Here is a 25758-nt window from a genome sequence, read left to right on the forward strand (position 1 = left end):
ATATACTTTAGATGCTCTCCATGCCACCTCACCCCCTTCCCACTTTAAAGCCTGATGAGTGTGTAAAATCATCAAAGTGTTACAATATACTTTGGTTATTATAGTCAGTCTTATCGTTTTAATTGCTTTGGGGAATTGTTTTTGAACGCACACATAGCAACTGCAAACAAACGCATAGATACGCACAAACATTTAGACAAACACACAAATGAATACAAACTCATTGAGTTTAGTTCATTTCATTTGTAGTTTAGTTGTATTCATTGTAAGTATTATGCCCTTAACTTCATCTTTTTTCTGCCCATCAGAATGGCAGCAAACATTAAGAACACTTTTTTTAATGGCCTCTACTCGGCAGACTGGAATAGAGTAAAAGCCAGCATATTCTTACGAGTATGTCTTTTCTTGTCTTGAGTCCTTCTGCTAATTTAATAGCTGATACTTTTTTCTTCATTCTATTTACTAAGATTATTGTTGTTGGTGCAGCAATTCAAGGATAATGTAAAAAAGGAACAAAAATAGTTGATATAATATATGTGTGTGTGTATATGGGCGTCTGAGCATTCATACGTGCATGTGTTTTTGGTAGGAGATATGGTGCGAGTAATTAGAATCATGAACAATGGACAAAAATGTCCTTAATTTAGAAATGTAGTAGAAAAGAAGAAGAATAAAGCATAAGCCGACTATCAGAAACCCTACTACCTACCTACCTACCTACCTAACTAACTAACTAACTACTAACTAACTAACTAACTACTAACTAACTAACTAACTAACTAACTACTAACTAACTAACTAACTAACTAACTAACTAACTAACTAACTACTAACTAACTAACTAACTAACTAACTAACTAACTAACTAACTAACTAACTAACTAACTAACTAACTAACTAACTAACTAACTAACTAACTAACTAACTAACTAACTAACTAACTAACTAACTAACTAACTAACTAACTAACTAACTAACTAACTAACTAACTAACTACTAACTAACTAACTAACTAACTAACTAACTAACTAACTAACTAACTAACTAACTAACTAACTAACTAACTAACTAACTAACTAACTAACTAACTAACTACTAACTAACTAACTAACTAACTAACTAACTAACTAACTAACTAACTAACTAACTAACTAACTAACTAACTAACTAACTAACTAACTAACTAACTAACAACTAACTAACTAACTAACTACTAACTAACTAACTAACTACTAACTAACTAACTAACTAACTAACTAACTAACTAACTAACTAACTAACTAACTAACTAACTAACTAACTAACTAACTAACTAACTAACTAACTAACTACTAACTAACTAACTAACTAACTAACTAACTAACTAACTAACTAACTAACTAACTAACTAACTAACTAACTAACTAACTAACTAACTAACTAACTACTAACTAACTAACTAACTAACTAACTAACTAACTAACTAACTAACTAACTAACTAACTAACTAACTAACTAACTAACTAACTAACTAACTAACTAACTAACTAACTAACTAACTACTAACTACTAACTAAATAACTAACTAACTACTAACTACTAACTAACTAACTAACTAACGAACTAACTAACTAACTAACTAACTCTAACTACTAACTAACTAACTAACTAACATAACTAACTAACTAACTAACTAACAACTAACTAACTAACTAACTAACTAACCTAACTAACTAACTAACTAACTACTAACTAACTAACTACTAACTAACTAACTAACTAACTAACTAACTAACTAACAACTAACTAACTAACTAACTACTATCTAACTAACTAACTAACTAAACTCTTAAGTTATAAAGAGATTCCGATGTGAAAGCAGTAGACCTTCACAACTTTATGTTACAAACACCAACACATGCACATATAACCTTCTTTACTCTACTTTGCCAAAATAACAGGCTGAGTACTTTCATAAGGTCTTTTAAATATTCTTCACACTGCTGTACTTTTCATATGACTTGATTTGACCTCCTGTCATTTATGTTTGCCTTTAATAAGATAATTAACACACACGCATATGAAAATCCTTAATAATGATGACATTGTCGTGCACCAGAGTATGAGTAATTCTGATTGTCTGGCGGGGTGTAGCTATCACAAAAATAAAAGAAAATTATGTACATTTTATGTCTATGTGCTTGTACTTTAACAATTTATGATTGTATGGTTATGGTTGATAAAGAAATGATCTATGTATGCATTTTAGAGGTCGTTATCATACGAAATCATAGCCAAAAATATTGCTATGGTACATTGATTTTGAACTTACATATGATTTATGATAATGGAAAACAACATAGAAGAATTGGAAATTAAGCTAGAAAATAGAATTTTTTTGGAAAAATATTGTGTTATTAAGTAAAATAAATATTTATTTAAAGTATTAAGAAAAACAGATAGTCAGATAAACATAGAGACATTACTTTGTTAGGATCCATAACACATACACGTTTATGGGTTGATATTTTTTGATACTGAATACAAATATTTTAAAATTAAATAGTTAACGTGTGTATTTTATAATTTTCATTTTCTACACTTTAATACATCAAAAAAGTTCATTGATTCATTTTATTCGTTTTATGTAAAAAATATTAAACAAGAACTGAACATTCCAGATTTTATATTTTTTTAGGTTAAAAACCCCTTATAAAAAATTACTTCCGTTAAAAAAACAGCGGAAATGTTACATTCGTACGTATGAACGAGTACATGACTGTTTTATTTTATTTTTGGCAAGAATTCTTTTATTTATTTCGATTTTATTATTATATATTTTTTTGTTATTTTACATTTTTTTTTTGTTAGTAAATTTTTGTATTTAACTGGGGACACATTTTTTGTTGTGTAATTTGGTTTTACTCTTGTTCATTTTTTGTGCATACAATTGGCACGCTTTAATTGTGGTTTTCATATGAATGTTAAATAATATAAACCAAAACCTGCTAACCTCAAATAAAAACATATTTTTTTTTATAAATATGTTTTGTCGTATGTGTAAAAATATGTATCTGTAGTATAGCAGGTGAAAATATTGTTTACTTTACACAAATAAATACAATGTATTGTATTTATTTGTAATGTTCCAAATATTTTTCATGTTAAATGCCACCAAAAGCCGTTCCCATGGGATCAAGACTTGGCGTTTGCATTCCGTAATTATATAATGTTTTTATACATTACAATCGCTATAGCGTGGATGGTATTATGAGGTTGTGCTCTTGTTTGTAACAGGAAAAAATAATGTTAATACAATCACCTTAAAGTACACTAAACTTCTCAGAGTAATTTTTGGACCTTTCCTGTCTTATAACTAGTTTGGCGCAAACGAAGAACGTGATGACATTTATCCCCTTATTTAGGTCCTCAAGTTAGATCTGCATGTTAGATCTGTCATTTTTCTAAATATATAACATTTTGCAACAGACACAACACAGTGCAACACGAAGCGAGCGTTTACATGTTAAATAATATTTCAAGGGCTTCTCTAAATTAGGCGTATACTTAATATTTGTAACATCAATATAACATTAACACGTATACGTACAGGTGTCGTTAAAGCAGTGCAATTTCACAAATGTAAATCATTTCACTTGAAGTGAAAAAAATTATGATGACGATTTTTTGATTTTATATGTTTGTTCTTTATGATAACAGCTATAACTTTGCCTCAGAAAGTAAATAAAAATTCCGAATGGTTTGCAAGATATTAGCCTAAGAAAATGATCACTTCTTTTGTAAAAATTACACCGAGGCCTTAAATCTTGGGGGGGAGCTTATAAAGTGCATGACTTTGGGCTAAACAGGGAGTCACGGGTCTTTTGTAACGTTATGGTGTCCGTATATGGTAATATTTCCATTACTTAAAAAATTACACACTGTGCATTTTAACTCTACTAACACTACCTTTTCCAATTCCTTACTTTAAGCATTTCTACATGTAATTTAACTTCGATAGAGATAAGTAAACATTAATTAAGTTTTAATTCCCATTTAGCTTAATAATAAATAATACTAATAAATCCTCAAACAAATCGATTTATTATTAACAAATATTACTTTTATTCCTTCATTTTTTTGCAACATTATTTTACCTTTACTGATTTTTATCATCTAAAATTCATTGCAGATTTGGCACTACAACAACAACAATAATAACCTAAACTAACAAATGAAAAGAGAACAAATTTAATGGAAGAAACGTACAATAAACAAATGAACCATAACAATAAATTTTCAAAGTCCTTTGAGGAACAAAAGAAGAGCGTAAAAAACAAAAACAACAACATTAACAAAATGTAAACACTATAAATAAAATAAACGGATGTTCTGAACACAAACACATACAAAAGAAGAAATCATACCAAAGAAATAGCTGAGAGATAGAGAGATAACAATGACAAAGTGGAAAGTAATACAAAAGTCAAAACGAACGAATGAAAAACAATAGAAAATGATGCCTTTAACTAACAGAAAAAAAAAACTAACAAAAGGTTTTTGAAATATTAAGAAAAACAGTCTTTACCGAACAGATCTAATAACAACAAAATAATATTTATTGATAATCGGTGAAACGCGCTGCAAATACTTTTCTTTTTATATTTATTTGGCTTCTTTCTAAAACAAATAAGCGTTGAAGTGTTGGCGTTAAGAAACAACGAAATAGTCATAATATTTAGAAGACAACAAACAACAGCAACTATAATACAATAAAAACATTTAAATGAGGTCATAACTGTAAATACTGCTACAAAATGACTAAAACGGAAACGGAAAATAGAATTGCCATAAAAACTATACACAGCAATTGAAACGTAGAACGTGTGTGTGTGTGTGTGGGGCAGAGCGAGAGTAAGAGAGAAAGTGACAAAGAGAAAAATATTAAGTTTCAAATAAACTACACAAAAAAAAATCCTTTACTTAATGATGAATAATATAAAAACTATAAACAACTACTAAAAAAAGACAAACAGCAACAGAATTGTTGTTGTTTTTTTTCCAAAAAGGACAAATCTAAAGCATTTTATAAATCAACAAAACAAACGAAATAAAATAGTCATATAACAAATTTATGTCCGTCCGTCTTAATAAAAAAAAATACCATCAACAAAACAAAAATATTTTATAGCAAAACGAAAAAAAAACTCAACAAACTCAAGTGAAATCATAAAAATTCAAACCAGAAAACAAAAAAAGAATTTAACTTGAAGTTAAAAAAATAAACAAATATAGTCATAAAAATTTCCGTAATTCCTCCTAGCAAAACAACACAATCTTTTTATGCATAATTCTCAGACAAAATGGCGTCTTTAAGACATAAAAAATTGGAGTGTGTCATCTCGTAAAAAAGAAAAATCAAAAACATAAACTTCTTTTTATATATATATAATATCATATCTTTTAACGCAACAAAATAATAAGTAAAAGTAATAAGCAAATTAAATCAAAAATATATTAATAATATACAAATGAAAATTACCAACAATTTCGTACACATATAATTTATTAAAACATAATTTTATAGTTTAGTTTATAGTTTTTTCTCCGTTTTTTATGCTGGCTTTTAAATTAATGATCTTAGAATTTTATGTGATGTAAAAAAAGAAAAATGAAAAAAGAACTAGGTCATTGAAACAATACTTACATTATTATTACAAAGCATTGTAACTAACATCAATTGTTAACGACACTCTCACCAGCAAACAAACAGAACAAACGCGAAAATCTAAAATAGAAATAATATAAAAAAAATAAAAAATAATAAAAAAAACAAACAAAATGTTTCAAATTTATAAAAGTCATCATAAAAGGGTAAATTTAAAAAACATCAAAATGCATTTGCAGCAAATGCATTTATGGCATTACATTGTGGCAGCTGTATTCTATATGAGTATGGGTAAGTACTAAACATTACCATAAATATTTACATATTTCTAAGTGTATATTATTGTTATAAATGGAGAAAAAGCAAACATTAATGATTTCAGTGCTCTATATAATGTAATGTATATGTTCTTTGTTAATGTCTGGAGTTTTGTGTTAATAATAAGTATTGTTTAGAGAGAGAGAAACAAATAAGAGTGTTATATTCGGCTGTGCCGAATCTTGTATACCCACCATCAAATCATTGCCAAAAAGGAATGATTCCTTATAAATAAATTTCGATATTTAAGAATCGATGCAAAACAATTTTCTCATTTATTATATCTATGTATAGAGAAATTTTTGTCGAATTTTGTCGCTGTACTTGTATTTATAAGGTGGTAAAAAGCGTTAAAGTTATTTTCTAAGAGGGACCTCATTAAGGGGGGTAGGATCAATTATGGACCGATCGTTATACAATTTTACAAAGCGATTTTAGTTTCTATAGATTAATTTTATGTCGAATTTCATCGCTATAGATGCTTCTTTTAGACAGTAATGAGCCTTAAAGCCATTTTCTGAAGGGGACCTTATATGGGGGGTAGGGTCGATTATAGACCGATCCTTATAAAATTTTACAAAGTTATTAAGGTCCCTATAAAATATATTTATGTTGAATTTCATTGCATTTCATTGTTATTAAGATTCCTATAAAATATGTTTATGTCGAATTTCACAACTGAAGGGGACCTTATATGGGGGGTAGGGTCAATTATGTACCTTTTGACAGTTATGAGCGTTAAAGTCATTTTCTGAAGAGGACCTTATATGGGGGATAGGGTCAATTATGGACCGATTCTTATAAAATTTTACACAGATATTAAGGTCCCTATAGAATATATTTATGTCGAATTTCATCGCTACAGCTGCTTCTTTTAGTCAGTTATGATCGTTAAAGTTATTTTCTAAAGGGGACCTTATATGGGGGCTAGGCGAAATCGTGGACCGATATTGCCTTTTTTCAATACCAAACAAACTGCATCAATATAAAATATTTGTGCAAAATTTCAGCTCGCTAGCTGATTTCGTTTGGACTCTATCGTGTTTTCAACAGATGGATAGATAGTCGGACGTGGCTAGATCGTCTTAGAATTTAATAAGGATCCAGAATATATATACTTTTATGGGTCTTAGATGAATTTTTCGATGTGTTACAAACGGAATGACAAAAACAATATACCCCCATCTTTTTTGATGGTGGGTATAAAAAATATATAATGTATAACATAAACTTAAAGTAAATTGGGACTATCTGATAGTCTATAGTATAAAAAAGATTTCTACCTAAATAACATTAGCTTTTTTATTTAGAAGCGGATTCCCTTAATCGCACGATAATAGTTTCAAACCAATATATGGGCCTATTAATCACATATATACATCTATCCCTTCTATTTCACGATTGATACGTTCGTGTAAAAGGAATTCAAACAAGTTAGAGTGCTTTATTCGGCTATAACAAATCTTAAAAACATTCCACCTAAATTAGTAGTTGCTTTATACATTTAGGGAGATAATTTTCATCTATAACTAATGTGTGGACCTTTTATGGAAGATATTACGAGTTATGGATTGATCCGAAAAAAAAAATCGAAAAATGTTGTATATGGGAGAAAATAATTCGGTTTATATGTACTTTAAACACATTCATGTCTAATTTTATATCGAAATATTCATTCAGTAATGAAGTATGTGCATTAACGTCGTAATCGGAAGTGGGCCTTTTATAGGAACTTTGCCCATTTATAGAACCATCCGAAAAATATTTTGCACAATACGTATGTGTATACACAAAACATATTATGTTGTATATTATTCCAATATCTTTATTTCTTAATTAGTTATGGTTTTTTAATTGATTTTCGGAAGTGGACCTTATATGGGAGCTATGACCATTTATGAACCGATCCAGAAAAAACTCATATGTGGTTCATATATGTACTTCAAAGATATTCATGATATTCAAAGATATTTTTCATTAAGTAATGAAATATGTGAGTTTACGTGATTATCGGAAATGGGCCTCATAAAGGGAGCTTTGTTCACCCGATAAATATTTTGTAAAGTAATATAAGTACAAATATAAATATATACAAAACATATTTATGTCGAATATTTATATCGAATCAATATCTCTATTGTTTAATTAGTTGAGTGCATTTAAGTAACTTTCAGAAGTGGACCTTATATGTATGAGAGCTATGACTAACTATAAGTAGACCGATATAAATCTACGTTGTTAATATGATTTCAGTTCATATTATATTCTGACTCTATCGTGCTTTTAGCAGACAGACGGATGGACATAGATTTAATAATGACCCATAATATATGTATACTTATGTATGTACTTTTGTGGGTCTACTACCAATATATCTTTATGTTACAAACGGAATGACAAAGTCCACAACTGACTGAAAGCATTGGTTCATAGTTGGACTAAGCTTACATAAAAGGACAATATTAACAAATTACTTTAATAGATTATTATAAGGTCAGCCATGTCCCTAACTCTCCTGTTTATAACATAAAGTAAATACATATATTCCATTTATACCACAAATCCCTCTGGTTCAATTTCATTTAGCAAAAATTCATTTCAATTATAACTTGTCACTTAAATGTTCATTTTTTTAATTTTTATAAATTTAATAAAAGTTTTAGGTTTTTAACTGTCAGTTTATTCATAAATTTTATTATATGTTTAGTAGAGGGGTTCAGGTTAAGTTTTGTAAAATTAAAAGAGATAGAGAAGGCATATGTATATATGTATGGTAGATGCCTTGACTTATGCTACACTATCTATATAGATATAATTGTTTGATACCCGAGTGAAACTATTAGGTCATCTGAGAAAGGATACTAAGACAGTTTTTTTGATGTCTATCTTTTGTATTAGTCTAAAAGGTATTGAGCTCACATATCTTCCCTGAATTGTCTTAAGATTGCCTTGGATTGCCTCTCTTCCAACACATTTTTCTTGTATATTACTTTTTCTATAAATTTTATATTTACTTAAAGTACTTCAACTTTTTTAATACAACAATGGACCATACTAATGTGTGTATGTATACATGTTGGAGTGCTATGTAAAGTTATTACACTTGTATGTATACAAATGTATGTACTTACTAGTACAATGAAATACCATTAAAACCACAAATAGTGTTGACACGCACATTAGAGATCTCTGCATATAACAACACAGGAACAACAATAAAAACAGCAAATAAATAAAATAAAAACAACATTGTCAATGACAGTGTAAATAAAATGTTAAAAATTTTTAAAACAAATAAAAACAATAGCAAAATTGCTATTACCAGCAAAAAAAAAAAAAAAAAACTTGTAATTGTTTAAATGTTTTATGGTTAAAATGTATAAATAGTAAAAATTACACAAGTACACATACATATACATATACACACACAACACCCTCAACCAACAAGTTTACCTCTTATAGAGGTAAACTTTATATACATATGTATGTATATATGTATTATTATACAATTTTCGTACCAGGCTATCATAGGGTTTCTATGGTTTTATATAAAACCTTTTCTATTTGGTACTTTTTTATTGACATGAACAATGAACTTTTCACTTCTCTTTTTTACTCGCTTTTACTTCTCAACGGTTAGGTTTTTTTATCACTTTGTGCTTCGCATTTCAAAGTGAAAAAGTCTTTTAAGGTTTAAACAAATTTATTAAAAACGGTTAACAAACTAACATACTTACTTAGCAATTTTATATATATTAGCATTAGTTTGGCATTAGTATTAGTTTTAGAATATGTAGATGTGTTATATTAACCCCTAACCAATGTATTAAAACAATTTACCAATGTCCTCAATTAGTATCTAGAGTATAGTTGAACATGGTTAAAATTATTATTTTAACCACTATTTATTTATTTTTATAAAATTTAAGTGCTTTTAAAAAGTTAATGAAATATTTATGGGTCAAGTGGTTTTTATGAAAATAAAGAAAAATAATAAAAAAAAACAACAAATACATAAATAAAGAGGTTTAAATGAATACTGAGAAAAAATATAATTTCTCAATAGTATAATCATATTTAATGGCAAATTTACATTTAAAACATTAGCTCTACGTAGCTCAAGGTTGAAATATTTAAAGTAGCAATTGTTCTTTATACACAGAGAATATGAGAGCATTAACAAATGTTTTATTTCTATTAGTTTTAATAAGTTCTATGTAATTGAATAGTGAGAGTTTTGTAATATATTTAGTTTGTGTGAATTAAGAACTGCCAAGAAAACTGTTTCACTTAACGGCTAGAGCACGGTATTCGCAGAGAATATGAAAGACTTTTTCTTCATTTCCCAGTCTTTGCTACTGCGACAGTCTTCATTGAAGGGAAGCCCAAGCCGACTGGCATGTCTGCACCCAGCACCCCGTGTCCTGTTATTACTTCTATTAATCTCGAAATATACCGCTTACTTCAGTTTATAAGGTGCCTTGTGCGTTTTTCATTGAAGGAGAGCCACAATAACTTGGCCTCTTTACATTTGTCTACGTTATTCCACCTATTTTCAGCCTTTTGAAGAAAACATATGAGTATACTGCTCTTGATAAAACCTAACGGCGTTGTAGATAACAAGAGCAGATCCCGTTCTAACAAGCTCATCTGCCTGTTCATTTCCATAATAATCTCTATGTGCAGTCACCCAAACAAGGGTAACGTCAGACAAGATATCTAAGTGCTTAACCTGCCTTGATGGCTTTTTTCACGGAGGTCTTTTTCATCCACTGGATAGACTTGAGACGGTCTATCACGTGCCCCTGAATCCTTCTATGAAGAACTTAGGTGGCAATTTTTGTACATGACTGAGCCAGTCCATGTACAAGCACTTTGCTGAAGTGCACGAGCTATCTAATCTCTTGCCATAGTAGCCCCGTTGCGGAATGACATGCAGCATGGGATCATGAAAGATTGCATTATCTAAAATGCAATCCCCATCAAGTAGTGACCCATTCCAGTGCATTCCTTAACCTCTTTAAGCCGCGCAACTGAGATGGCCCTACAGACGTATTTGGTAGTCTAAAATACACAGCCAATAAATAAGGATCCATCTGTATATCCGATAATATGACGAAGGATGTAGGAATTTCCAAAGTCAATTCGAACCCAATAATTGCCCAGACAAGTTGAGTGCTGGGCCTCAACCATAAGTCGCGTAGCATGAATCAATATGCATCCTAAATCAGTACTAGTCTGCTGTCGGCAAGAGGAGTATTTTCCGATCGTTCACCAATTACAATAGTTCCATTCTCAGACCATAGAGAACGACCTGACAAACACAGAATGAAAAATTCTAAGGAATTACGTCCAAGAAACTGAGTTTCTGAACATTCAAAAATAATATACTCTGTTACAAATTTTTTTCATGAAAAGCGGCGCACAACAGGCCCGATAGTGGCCTAGGTGTGTTTCTTCGGATTTGATGTACCATACATCCTCCTATCAACCTAACATAACCATAAAGAACAATGTACGGAATGACATGCAAATACCAAGTGTCAACCTGAAAATTCCCCAACATATTCTGGAGCCCTACTACGCCAAGTGTAAGAGATACTCAACTGGTTCAGGAATCCAGCCAGTGACATCTGTTGAGATGGCGACAGCACCGGAAAGAGAATCCAGACATACATGGCACTTGGATATATCAGTCCTTGAACCAATATTCTCTCCCCGCGAATTTGGGTATAAACCACAGCCACTACGTGGATCCCGAAGGAACAAGTCCTGCGGGCAACTGGCCACCCGTAGTGTCAGATTATATGGTGCTCTGGTTAGATCCCATATCAAATTATTCAAACGAAAGGTCGAGGATACATTTGATCATCACCAGTTTATAGTCCCGGCAGACTAGAGGTATTGATAGCACCTCTTTTCGTTCTTTTGTTGCGTCTACTCTCATGTGGAAGTAGACATCGTATTAGTCATTGACTAATACGCATATATACAAATTAAGATTTATCCCAAAAATTTCATGTGTTTAATGAAACCAAACCTTGACTCCTTTTGACACTTTTCCGCCTTTAACAAAATTGCAGTTGGATAAGTAACCAAACAAAAATTTTATAATATTTTGTCTTGCTAATAAACATTGATACATACATTTATATTTATTAACTACATAAAATCACCATATTTGCCAAACTTTTAGCTAAATTAACAATTCCCCGAGCCCTTCTCTTAAAATTTCAAGTTCCAACACCAACAAAATCTTCAATAAAAAACAATATACCAGATCGCCACCAGTCGTTTATTTGTCTCATAAAATTGATGAAGTAGAAATGCTGAAATATTTGCCCAAAAAATATATAAAACTTTGCTATTTTCATAAACTATAAACGAAACAACATTGTACAAAATAAAATTTGCCTGTATGTGCCATGCAAAATATGAATTGTTAAAGTTTATAAATAAACAAAACATATATATATATATATATATATTTTTTGTTTGCCCTACCACAATAATGTATGTAGTTTTATATGGACCGATGTCTTTTTTTCTTTTATATTCATATTCAAACAAATAACAAACGAGTCTACAAAAAAACAACAAAAATAATATTTATTTTTTAACACTCATATTTTTTTTTCTCTGATTTTTAAGCAAATAAAGTGTAGCTGTGGAAATTTGTAGAAGGAACAAAAATATAATAAAATAAATAAAAAAAAAAACGTATAACGAATTTGTTACAACAAAGCGCTGGACCAGAATAACAAGCAAATAGTAAACGGAAATGGAAATGGCATTTATTTGTTTCTCTATTCCATGCATGGTGCCTGAGTTCTATGCATAAAGCTGTTTTATATCATTGTTATTTGGTTACAGTTTCAGTAATAACAATAACAGCAACAACAATATTAGTCGTCATGCCCAATAAACATTTTCCTGATTACAAAATGTTTGTTAAATCACTGGACGATTTGATTTTAACGAATCGGTGTAACAGTTTGTGAATTTTAATGAATGTTTGAAAATATGAAATTATCCTTTTAAAATTGTTCTTATTAAGTTCAGTGATATTTTCATTTGAAATTGAATGTATATCGATCAAGAACTTGGACTTGTTGAAACCCCCCCATAAAGCCGCTTGCAGATACCCTAAAGTACAATTGAAATACATTATGATTAAGAAAAAATTAAATAATTATTTAAATTATTTAAATTCCCTGATTTAAACTCTCTCAAAATCTCATCAATATTCATATAATTTTTTGCACATTGGGTTTATGAATTTATTCATTCATAGTTGTTGTAATATCAAAAAAAAAAAAAAAAACAAGGAAAAAAAGAAGAAATTCCATTAAAATATGCGCATTGAAATACATAAAACGGAAATAAAATTGATACAATGCTACGGGACAAAAATGGTATTAAATAAAATTATTTCAGCAAATATTGTTACAATAACACATGCATACATATTTCTATATACATATATACTCATAGATATATATATTTTTTATTTTATTAATAAATATATAAAAAGACAAGTAGAGTAATAAACATTTGCATTTATGAGAAGTGTAAAATAAAATAATCGTTTGAAAATAAATAAAAATATTTACTACATTTAGTCTTCCACGCCCATATTTCATATATGGATTTATAATTTTTATGAAGGACATTAAGTGGAAAAAATGCACAATTTAATAAACGAGGTTAATGTATGTAAATATGTATAAATTTATATATAAATATATAAAATATGATAAATTATTATTTTACAATATTTCTGAAAAATATAGGAATAAGGTGGCCCAGAAATTTGGTTCATTCTAATAAAACCATTTATCAAAATTTTTATTTTTGTGGTAAATACTTGGTGAGCTGGATCAAAGTATCAAAAGGTACTTCTCTAAAGGATTTCCATTTTTCCATGTTTCACGCAAAGGATTTGATATCAGGTGAAAAGTCCTGGAGAGGCAAGAATACGTTTCACATAATATTAAAATTGTTTACATTTTCTTTGTAAAAAATATGGAAAAATTCCTATAAATCTTCTTATCCTACCAATAATAACGCCAGGACAAAAATTTCAGAAATAGTAACTTAGAATGAAGTAAATTTTTATATTCGGTATGAACATCAGCAACTTTTTTTGGGGCCACCCTAATAACAGATATATTATTTATGTTTGCATAATCAAACTGAAAAATTTTATGCATATATTTTAATCTGTTCCAAATTGAGAAATTTTTTATTGCAAATTCATTTCTAAGGACAACATATTTTTAAATCAAATTATGGAAAATGTAAGTAATTTAAGAACTTTGATTTGATTTGATGATATAGCCCTATTCTGCCTTTCATATTATGTATATCCAACCATAGTTTTAACAGTAAAAAAAATATAAAAATATAAATTTTTAATTTCTAAACATTGCACAGTGCCACATTTAGTATATTCTGGGGTGGCGTGACATAATGTCCAGTGTCATAATGTCCATAGACGTTATGACACACTAAACTGAGTCATAATGTCCATGGACGTTATGACAATTTCAAAAGTGTCACAATGTCCATGAGCAATGGGACATAAAGTCCATGGTTTTTAAAGAATCCATTTAAAAAAAAGGCTTAATTTAGCGAAGACGGTGTTCGAAATACACCAGAGTTTGAAACTTCTGCGCCCGGCCGAAGGCCGGCTATCCAGAACACTTTTTAATAGGAGCCCAAAATGTAACATACACCAATTTTAGGAGCAATTCTTTTCGGGATAAGAGTGTTCCTTTCTTAAATTTTAAACAAATTTTCCAATACATTTCTGTTTTAAAAGTGTCACAATGTCCATGGACATTATGTCACCGGCTAAGCTATATTAAGACTTTTCAAGATTATTACACTTATGCAAGTGTCATAACGTCCATGGACTCTATGACACTGTTTGGTGTGTCATAACATCCATGAACATTATGACACGGCACCTTAAGTCAAAAAATGTTGTTCAAATTTACGGTAGCGTATCATAATGTTCAGTGACATATATCCATGGACGTTATGACACACCAAAAAGTGCCATAGTGGCCATGGACGTTATGACAATTCTTCAAAGTGTCATAATGTCCATGCCCTTTCATAGTGACATTTTAAAAACAGAAATATTTGCTCACTAATTTAATGTATGTTGCCTTCTGCCGGGCGCAGAGATTTTAAACTCTGGGGTATTTCGAATACCGGCTTCGCTAAACTAGCTTTTTTTTATAAATGGACTCTTTGAAATCCATGAACTTTATGTCATTATGCTCATAGACATTGTGACACTTTTGAAATTGTCATAACGTCCATGGACACTATGACTCAATTTAGTGTGTCATAACGTCCATGGACATTATGACACGCCACTCAAATTTACAACTAATTTTTTAAATGTATTAAAATTTATACCATAATCTAACATAATTTTTATGATAACCATGCTCACAAACAAACATTCGCCCTCTTTTTGCTGTTACTTTGTTAATAATTTGATAAAACTGTGTAATATATTTACAACTTTAATGATAATAGTTGATTATTTTAAACATTATATTTAGTATATTTTTAAAAATTTAAAAAAAGGGCGTGGTCAATACAAATATTTTAGTTACTTTTATTAAATTTAATGTTTATTTTAATAAAATTTAGTTTTACACAGTGATCAAAAGAGAATTTTCAAAACTCATTAGACAAAACCAGCAAATAAAGTTGGCACGGCCGTGATATTACCGCATAGGGTTATCACTAACTATATGACAAGTAAGAACATAAAATTTAAGATAATATCTTTAAAATTTAATCAATAAAGTCTAAAAACACAGTCTGACAAAATTTGAAAAAGTTCGAACTCAAGTTAGATTAAGCAGCGCTGAATCTGATCTCAGATTTTTTAGATCACATATGGGATTTGATATATCGTATACTGAAATTTGAAAAATTCGCCATTTTTGGCTCTATTTGAGACGTTATAACAGCGCTAAGACAACTTTATTTGTCAAGCTTTGTATGTCATTTGAAAGTCTATTCTATTAACTTTAAAATAAAGTTAATAGAAGAAACATCTGATATATCTTCTTTGTTCTTCGGGATATGTAAATTCACCTAAAGCTTGAAAACTTATGGTTTGTGTTATATTCATGGTTTTTATAGCATTAACTACTGTAGTTCAGAGGGTATTAAGCTTTAAAAATATTGTTCATAACAGGCAAAAATAATAGATCCACATCTATCTGTTCCAGCCGACTCAAAGATACTTTCTGATTCGACTTAACAATGTCTGTCCGTCCGTCAAACTCAATGGATGATATCTCAGCATCTACAATAGTTTTGAAAAGAATTCAAAAGGCAACTAGCAAAAACTTCCATTACCATGTAAGGGGTTAAAATTCTAAAATTTACTTTAAGTCATTATTTTAACACAGTGATATCATTGGAGGCAAGTACTTACCTCAAACTATTGCAAGTAATTGGAAAAAGTAGTCATTGTAAATCGCATGAAAAAATGTATACAGCTTCTATATCTTCACTCGCGAGATGACTAATGAATTAGAAAGTATTTATATAACACATTATTATTAAGACCTTATTCGAAAAGAATACTTTGGTCTCCGGGTTAACGGTCGCAAAAGTTAGCTTTCGAAACTCATAATGCAAATATTAGTGAATGGACCTTATATATGAAGGATATTATCCTTTCTAGCATGTACTGAAATCAAATTCTAAAAAATAACTTATTTTTCTTTGGAAATAATCATTTACTGCAGCTTTGAACTCAAAATTACGCTCACAATCGATAAAAGTTAAAAAAAAACTTGGTACACCGGTGTCCCGTATACGTGAAAGAGTTAATAGACTTTTTTTGCAATTAAAATTGTGGAAATATCAAATTCCGAACAGAAGTTCGGAAGACAAGAACAATTTAGTTTTGAAATTGTCACATTTCTCTATGAGCAAACATTAGATTTCTACCGATTCTTCCTTGCTACTAGAAGTTTTATCTTAGTTCATAAATATATGAAAATCTCGAAAATCGAGGAACTTTTTTTGTTTCGACTTTTATCATTTTAGATTGAGAAAATGTGTCACTGTGAATTGACCGCAACATTACTAAAATAAGATGACAGCACTCTGCTACTTACTTTTTAGAAACTTGGGTTTGGGAACTTATTCCTTATGGACTTATTCTCGTCCTATTATATATTTGTTTCGATCGATGCAGAATGCTCTCACTTCAGACAGGGTACTAGAAATTTGTTTCACTCAACTGTTTTTTTATTTATATATACATATATATGATTGAGATATGTATAATTGTGAAATGAACCCAGGACCTCATCCTTCTGCTATATTAGTGTGAAATTGTATGCAGTATTTAACAAAAAGGATCTATAAATGATTACTATAAATATATGTATATACAAATACCTTTTAAAGTTTTCAATTAATAACCACAATTATATATTTTTTCTACCAATTACTATAAAATTTATTATTAAATATTTTGTGGTTTTGCTTTTTAGTTTATTTTATTAAAAAATCATACTTAAAACTAAATACTTCATGAATAACTTGAAGTATTTTTAGTTAAAGTACCTTCAATGCACTTACATTTTGAAGAATTTTCATAATAACCAAAGTTATTTATTTTTATTGAAACCTTAAAATTATATATTTAAATGTACTTTTCTTACACAAGTTTTATTATATTTTCTTAATATTTTTTTCCTTTTTTGATGAAGTCAACAAGAAAATATGTTTTCTAAGCTGATTTAAAGTTTTTTTTTTTTTTTGTTTTTTGCTACTTCACTACCAACAAACACAAGTAGCAACTTAAAATATGTGTTAAGTAAAATTGTTTACAAAAAGGAAAATTCATTGTTTTTAATAACATCTTGTTAAGATGATTTAATTTTTAATAAAAATAGAAAAAATATATTAAAAATGTAAAGTGCTCAACAAATAAGATTTAATATTCTTCATTGCAACTGTTTAAATAAATCGTCTTATTGAAATAAATAACAAAATAAATATAATACATAAAAAAAGCAATAACAAGAGAACAACAGCTAAAAAAAAAATAATAGAAACTAATTTATTTATATGATTTTTAGGGAATGTTTATTTTCCTCTTTGTTGTTATTACATCAATGTCCATTTAAGTAGTCCCTTTTGTCATATAAAATTGCCATAAATTCCTCTAAACAAATTTTTGTTTGTATTATAGTTTAAGGATATATACAAATATAGTTGGTGTTTGTTTGCTGTTGTTATTGCTATTGCTGACAAAATTCTGTTATAGAAGGGCCAAATAACCAACAGCATAGAGTGGTGATAGTCTGCTCTAACCTCTGATCTCTCATAACTAAATTATTATGAGCATTTGCTGCATGTGACACTTCAATTCCCATGCATGCCATATAATATAAAACTTGGCTAGAAGGAAGTAAAACAAGTTAGAGTGCTATATTCGGCTGAGCCGAATCTTAAATACCCTCCACCATCAACTTTTGTATTAATACATTTCTAATTAATAAAATATTTGTAGAAATAAGTTTTCTCATGTCTTAAATAGAAAAATCCCAAGATTTAAACAGCTTAAATCTACTACAATTCCAAGATTTATTGAACATTAGAAACGCCACTTTCATTTAAATTTTTACAGCGCCCTAAGATATGCTTTAGCGATATATCGTATTTGCATGTATGCATGTGTGTGAAAGATTTAAGGATTTTTAAAATACATACATATATATAATTTTGTTCTACACAAATTGATAATGCAAATAGTTAAATACGGTTAAAGCGCTTTTAGGGGCAGGACCTAGTATGAGATATATGACCAAACATAGACCGATCGTGAAAATTTTTTGAAATAGCATTAAGTGCTTTTTGCATTACAAAATAGTATTTATGAACAAAAATAGTATTTATTTATGTATATCATTATTTGGTAATGAGTTATGTGCCTTTAAGTGTTTTTCTGAAAGGGACCTTGTATGGGAGCTATGATCAATTATGGATCGATTGGAAAACAATTTCACAGTAATATTTCTCTGTATATGAGCAATATTTTTGCCAAACTTTATATGGATATCTTAATTTAGTAATGTGTTATGTGCGTTTAAGTGATTTTCGGGAGGGGACCTTGTATGGGAGCTATGACGAGTTATGGACCGATCAGAAAAAAAATTGTCTGTAATATTTCTGTGCATATGAGTAATATTTGTACCATATGGGTATCTTAATTACGTAATGAGTTATGCGCGTTTAAGTGATTTTCGGGAGGGGACCTTGTATGGGAGCTATGACCAATTATGGACCGATCGAAAAAAATTTTCACAGTAATATTTCTGTGCATATGAGTAATACTTGTGCCAAATTTTATATTGATATGGATATGGATATCTGAATTTAGTAATGAGTTATGCGCGTTTAATTGATTTTCGGGAGGGGACCGATCGGAAAAAAATTTCACAACAAAATTTCTGTGCATATGAGTAATATTTGTACCAAATTTTATATGGATATCTTAATTTAGTTATGAGTTAAGCGCGTTTAAGTGATTTTCGGGAGGGGACATTGTATGGGAGCTATGACCAATTATGGACCGATCGGAAAAAAATTTCACAGTAATATTTCTATGCATATGGGCAATACTTACAACAAATTTTATTTGGATATCTTAATTTAGTTATGAGTTATGCGCGTTTAAGTGATTTTCGGGAGGGGACCTTGTATGGGAGCTTTGATCAATTACGGACCGATCGGAAAAAAATTTCACAACAATATTTCTGTGCATATGAGTAATATTTGTACCAAATTTTATATGGATATCTTAATTTAGTTATGAGTTAAGCGCGTTTAAGTGATTTTCGGGAGGGGACCTTGTATGGGAGCTATGACCAATTATGAACCGATCGGAAAAAAATTTCACAATAATATTTCTATGCATATGGGCAATACTTGTACCAAATTTTATTTGGATATCTTAATTTAGTAATGAGTTATGCGCGTTTAAGTGATTTTCGGGAGGGGACCTTGTATGGGAGCTATGATCAATTATGGACCGATCGGAAAAAACTTTCACAACAAAATTTCTGTGCATATGAGTAATATTTGTACCAAATTTTATATGGATATCTTAATTTAGTTATGAGTTAAGCGCGTTTAAGTGATTTTCGGGAGGGGACCTTGTATGGGAGCTATGACCAATTATGGACCGATCGAAAAAAAATTTCACAGTAATATTTCTATGCATATGGGCAATACTTATAGCAAATTTTATATGGATATCTTAATTTAGTAATGAGTTATGCGCGTTTAAGTGATTTTCGGGAGGGGACCTTGTATGGGAGCTATGACCAATTATGGACCGATCGGAAAAAAAATTCACAGTAATATTTCTATGCATATTGGCAATACTTATACCAAATTTTATATGGATATCTTAATTTAGTTATGAGTTAAGCGCGTTTAAGTGATTTTCGGGAGGGGACCTTGTATGGGAGCTATGACCAATTATGGACCGATCGAAAAAAAATTTCACAGTAATATTTCTATGCATATGGGCAATACTTATAGCAAATTTTATATGGATATCTTAATTTAGTAATGAGTTATGCGCGTTTAAGTGATTTTCGGGAGGGGACCTTGTATGGGAGCTATGACCAATTATAGACCGATCGGAAAAAAATTTCACAGTAATATTTCTGTGCATATGAGTAATATTTGTACCAAATTTTATATGGATATCTTAATTTAGTTATGAGTTAAGCGCGTTTAAGTGATTTTCGGGAGGGGACCTTGTATGGGAGCTATGACCAATTATGGACCGATCGGAAAAAAAATTCACAGTAATATTTCTATGCATATGGGCAATACTTATACCAAATTTTATATGGATATCTTAATTTAGTAATGAGTTATGCGCGTTTAAGTGATTTTCGGGAGGGGCCCTTGTATGGGAGCTATGTCCAATTATGGACCGATCCAAAAAATTTTTCCTCTGAAAGAATTCTATTGACATAAGATTTTAATTTGTAAAATTTTGTGAAGATATCGACATTGTGGCGGAAGTTATTAACAAAAAACCCATTTTCCGGGAATATGTACTTTTGTATGGGAGGTATATGAAATTGTGGACCGATTCTGACAATTTTCAGCAGAGATCAAGATCTTGTGCAGAAACGAATGTATGGTGATTTCCATGGAATTATCTTGCATAGTTTTCGAGAAAACTACATCAGAATGTGTAAAAAATGCTTATTTTTTTCCGAGGTTGTTTTAAATTTTGATTCATAACTTTTCCCGGTGTGAACCGATTTTGCCCATTTGCAATACCAAACAACTTAGGAAAATGAAGAACATTTTGGGTGAATTTGGTTAAGCTCTATTGCTTCGTTTTATCGTGAGCGTGTTTTACACAGACAGACGGACAGACGGACAGACGGACAGACGGACAGACGGACATAGCTAAATCGACTCAGAATTTGATAAGGACCCAGAATATATATACTTTGTTGGGTCTCAGATGAATATTTCTTGGTGTTACACACGGAATGACAAAGTTATATATACCCTCTATCACCACTGATGGTGGTGGAGGGTATAAAAATAGAGTAAAAATTCATGATATTCGTTTTCTTTTTCCATTTTTTACTCTTTTTGCTTTGCTGCAACAAAACAAAGTCATTTGGAAGCATTCTTTTATATATGAATTTACATACCAACAGCCAACAGACTTTACGCCAAAAATTTCATGTACAAAACAGAAGAAAGATAAGTTTTGAGTTTGTAGATATAAATACTCACACATATTTTACCATACGTCCGATGTGCATCGTGTATATACACACACATGCATAGATGACATGTCCATGTTTGAATATATATAAATTTACATATGTAAGCTTACAGTGGCTAAACGTTAAAGGTTTGAGTCAAAATTTGAACTAATACATAGTCATTGAATTTATGTATATATCTCATTCTCGGGGGAGTTTTCCCGTTTTTCCTACCGAGCGTCCTCGGGTGGCGGATAGAGGGTGGTCCTCTCCCATGTTTAGAGTCACTTAAACTAATTCTAGCTTATGCTTTAATAATCTGGTGGACTGCTTTGGACAAAAAGTGAAATATCAAACTACTGCAGGCAGTTCAGCGTACATGATGTTTGGGTATAAGTAGTGCCAGGTGTACTACTTCAACCATAACTCTGGAAACGTTGCTATATATTCCACTCATTGAAACATATTTAAGATATGAGGTGGCGCTTACAGCCGAACGTCGGAATATGTCGGAAACTTTGAAACACGGATCCCAGATAGAATGTCTTGGTCAAGCGGAAAACTAGAGCAAATACCAGTAGGAATACGTTGTTACACGAATGTTTCTAAATTAAATAAAAATAAATAAAGTGGGCCTAGAGTCCTATATTGAAGACCCAGAAACGGAAATATAACACCTTTTACCTAATCATAACACAAGCTTCCAGGCAAAAGTTCGAGCAATACCGGAATGTGTAAATTGGATTAGATTAAATATGGAGTCCATAGTCCTTAATATATTTACAGACAGACAGAAGGCAATTAGGGCGATATCAGGTGATAGAATTAAATCTAAGACCGTATTGGATTTTAAGAAAGCTTTAAGTGAATACTCTCCCAGAGGTAAGGTTCATATCATATGGGTACCATGCCACTCGGTAGTCGGCAACGAAAGGGCGATTGTAATAGCTTTAAAGGGAAGGGCGAATGTAATAGCTTTAAAGGGGATGAGCAAGAGGACTTATTTCATATACATATGTACCCAGAAATTTCATTGCAAATTATTGGTTTGGTAACACATCAAATTATTCGTCTAAGATCCATAAAGGAATATATACATATAATATGTATATTCTGGTTCCGTATTAGATTCTAAGACGATATATCATGTCCATCGGTCTGTCTGTCTGTATGTCCGTCTGTCTGTCTGTTAAAAACACCATAGAGTCTAAATAAAAGTAGCTAGAGAGTTAAAATTAGTTTGTTTAGTATTGAAAATGGGCAATATCGATCCCAGATTTCGCATAGCTCCCATATAAGGACGCTTTCTGAAAATTACTTCAACGCTCACAAATGTCTAAAAGAAGCATATGTAGTGATGAAATTCGACATTGCATTAGTTGATAAATGCAACAATTTCCCTATATTTTTGTAAATTAGTAGAAAATATCAAACATATCTTTATTATTCCTTCGCCTTTGTTTCTCCACTGTAAATCCATATACATTCATACATACATACATCCATATACTATTACACATTTCAATGCATCAACAGCAACAAAACAAGAAAAAAGGAAGTTTTATTATAACTTTAGCAGGAAAAACAAAATTCATATAGAAACGTAATTTTATTTCATGTTTTCCTTTTGGTTTTCTTGTCTCTTGAATATATTGCTGCATACTATAATTTTCTTTTTTTACAAACAACAAATTTTCCATAATAAAATTGAGCAACAAACTAGCAAATTTTTCAACATATACATATGTACATATGTTTGAACATTTTTAACTGATTGTAAAAATACAAATTTTTGAAAACAATTCAACTGCTCTTTTATTGCTCTTAACTATTGACATTTTTCTTTCATATTCTATCCCATACTACGACTACTTTTAGCAAAATTTTTTATTTGTATTTCTTTTATTTTTGTACATATTTGTTTTACATTCATTTGCATTTTATTTGAAATAGAAAAAAGTTTATAATTTTTTGTAGATTTTTTGTTCTAAATATATCTCGAATATTTTGCAATATAGTTTTTTGTAGATTCTATAAAAGAAAAATGAGAATGTATACTAAATATAATATAAGTCCAATTAAATTAAAATATTTAAACGAAACAATACCTGAAGCTATTTTGAAATTTAAAGATAAATGTATTTTTTATCTTTTGGGAAATATTTAAAGTCGTGTATGTATGTAATTCTATTTCTATGAAATCTTTTTTTAAAGATTTAGATGTCTTGTGTTATAATAATAAATAATAATTTTGATTTTAATAAAAATTTAATTTTTAATTTGTTTACTAATTGCTTGAATGAAGTCTTAGATGGACAGACATTGCTTAGTCGTTTTTGTTAAATATATTCGGAATATGTATATTTATAATGTAGCAAAATTTCCGCTAAATTAAATATTTTGAGTTCTTGGTTGTTGTTTAAGTTTACGCACTAAATTTATTTCTAGCCATCCTTATAAATATTTTCTTCCCAAAATTACATATTCATAAAAAACAATAGTTTATGTTAATGTGGGCAATATTAGTTAAAAAACATGAATCCACAAATATTAGGCATGTCCTTAAATAAGAAATTTCCTTAGTTTAAGTCTTAGTAATTCTATTAAGTCCAAATGGGTAATAAGAACACGCTTTGGAAATTAGAACATAATATTATGCAGCATATAAAAAAACACCTAACTTTTATGGACCCGTTTAATAAATATATTTTTATATATGTGAACACAACTATGTATACATATATATGTATTTGTATGTTGAAAGCTACTAAAACTAAAATAAAAAACACAAATTTAGCAAAAAACCATAAAAAGGTTCTAATTTTTTTCCTGTTTCATAGTTTTTTTCTTCCATTTTTTTTCGGTTTATTTACGTTACTCTAGGGAATTTTGGTAAATAATGTAGAAAATATGTATAAATTCAATTTAAGATTTAACATACACAAAACAAAGAAAGAAAATCTAAGAAAAAACCAAATATTAAAAATTATACCGAAAATTGGCATAAATCTATTATTTATTTTATTAAAGTCTGTATAAGAAAAATGTATTAAATAAAATTTTATGGAAAACTAAAATTAGATGCAGAAAATAAAAGATGATTAGATTTTACAAGAAAAGTTTTTAAAATCCTAATTTGAAATTTCTAAGAAAATATTTATTCCTGTTTCAATAAATTATAAAGTATATTTCATAAGTTTAAAATATATGTATATATTAGTTAGTTTAAAGACTTTATTTTCCTAACACAATTTTCTTTACTAAAAGTTGAAATGTATTTTTTATTTAATTTCTCTTATGAAAAAGAACAACATACATATGATTCATTTGTATCGATAATGTTCTAAGTCAAAAGTCTATCCTTTTTGTGAATTATGTATTAAAAAATATTATTTAATATGATTTAGTGGTATAACAGCAAAATTACTTCACAAATTAAGTTTTTCTTGTCCTGAACTTGGTTTTTATACCCTACACCACTATAGTGGAAGGGTATTATGCGTTTGTGCTGATGTTTGTAACACCCAAAAATATTGGTCCAACACCTTAAAGTATACCAATCGGTTCAGCATCACTTCCTGAGTCGATTAAGCTATGTTCGTCCGTCCTTCTGTCTGTGTGTCCATGTAAACCTTGTGCGCATTCTATAGGTCGCAATTTTTGATATAATTAGATGAAATTTGGAACGTTTGCTCATTTTGGTTCAAGGACGAATGCTATTGAAAAGGCCGAAATCGGTTCATTATTTCACCTTGCCCCCATACAACCGGACCCCCGGAATAGGGCTTTTGACCTCATAATTATGTTAAATGATCTACTATATCTACAAAAATTGGCAAAATTTCGTTTTATATAAGTCTTAATAGTTGTGACGATTTTTGTACAGATCGGACAGTATTAGACCCAAGACCCCATACGAAGTCTCCTTCAGAAAATGATTTGAATTTCCACAATTCACTTATAAACACTAGTATGACGATGAAATTT

At 29.8% G+C, this 25758-nt stretch overlaps 1 protein-coding gene across 1 annotated transcript in view; it reads left to right on the forward strand.

The window, feature by feature from the left end:
* Positions 1-25758, forward strand: part of LOC119608182 (cyclic GMP-binding protein D-like) — a 147793-nt gene that overhangs the window by 72270 nt on the left and 49765 nt on the right. Inside the window, exon 3 of the mRNA XM_037962498.1 lies at positions 4172-5938. Within this exon, the coding sequence (XP_037818426.1) occupies positions 5821-5938 (118 nt within the window). The 5' untranslated portion in view covers positions 4172-5820. The remainder of the gene's footprint in view (positions 1-4171; positions 5939-25758) is intronic.

Source organism: Lucilia sericata, unplaced genomic scaffold, assembly GCF_015586225.1.
Source record: "Lucilia sericata isolate MDLA Ls3-8-SP2 unplaced genomic scaffold, ASM1558622v1 Contig000802F_arrow, whole genome shotgun sequence".
Lineage (NCBI taxonomy): Eukaryota > Metazoa > Arthropoda > Insecta > Diptera > Calliphoridae > Lucilia > Lucilia sericata.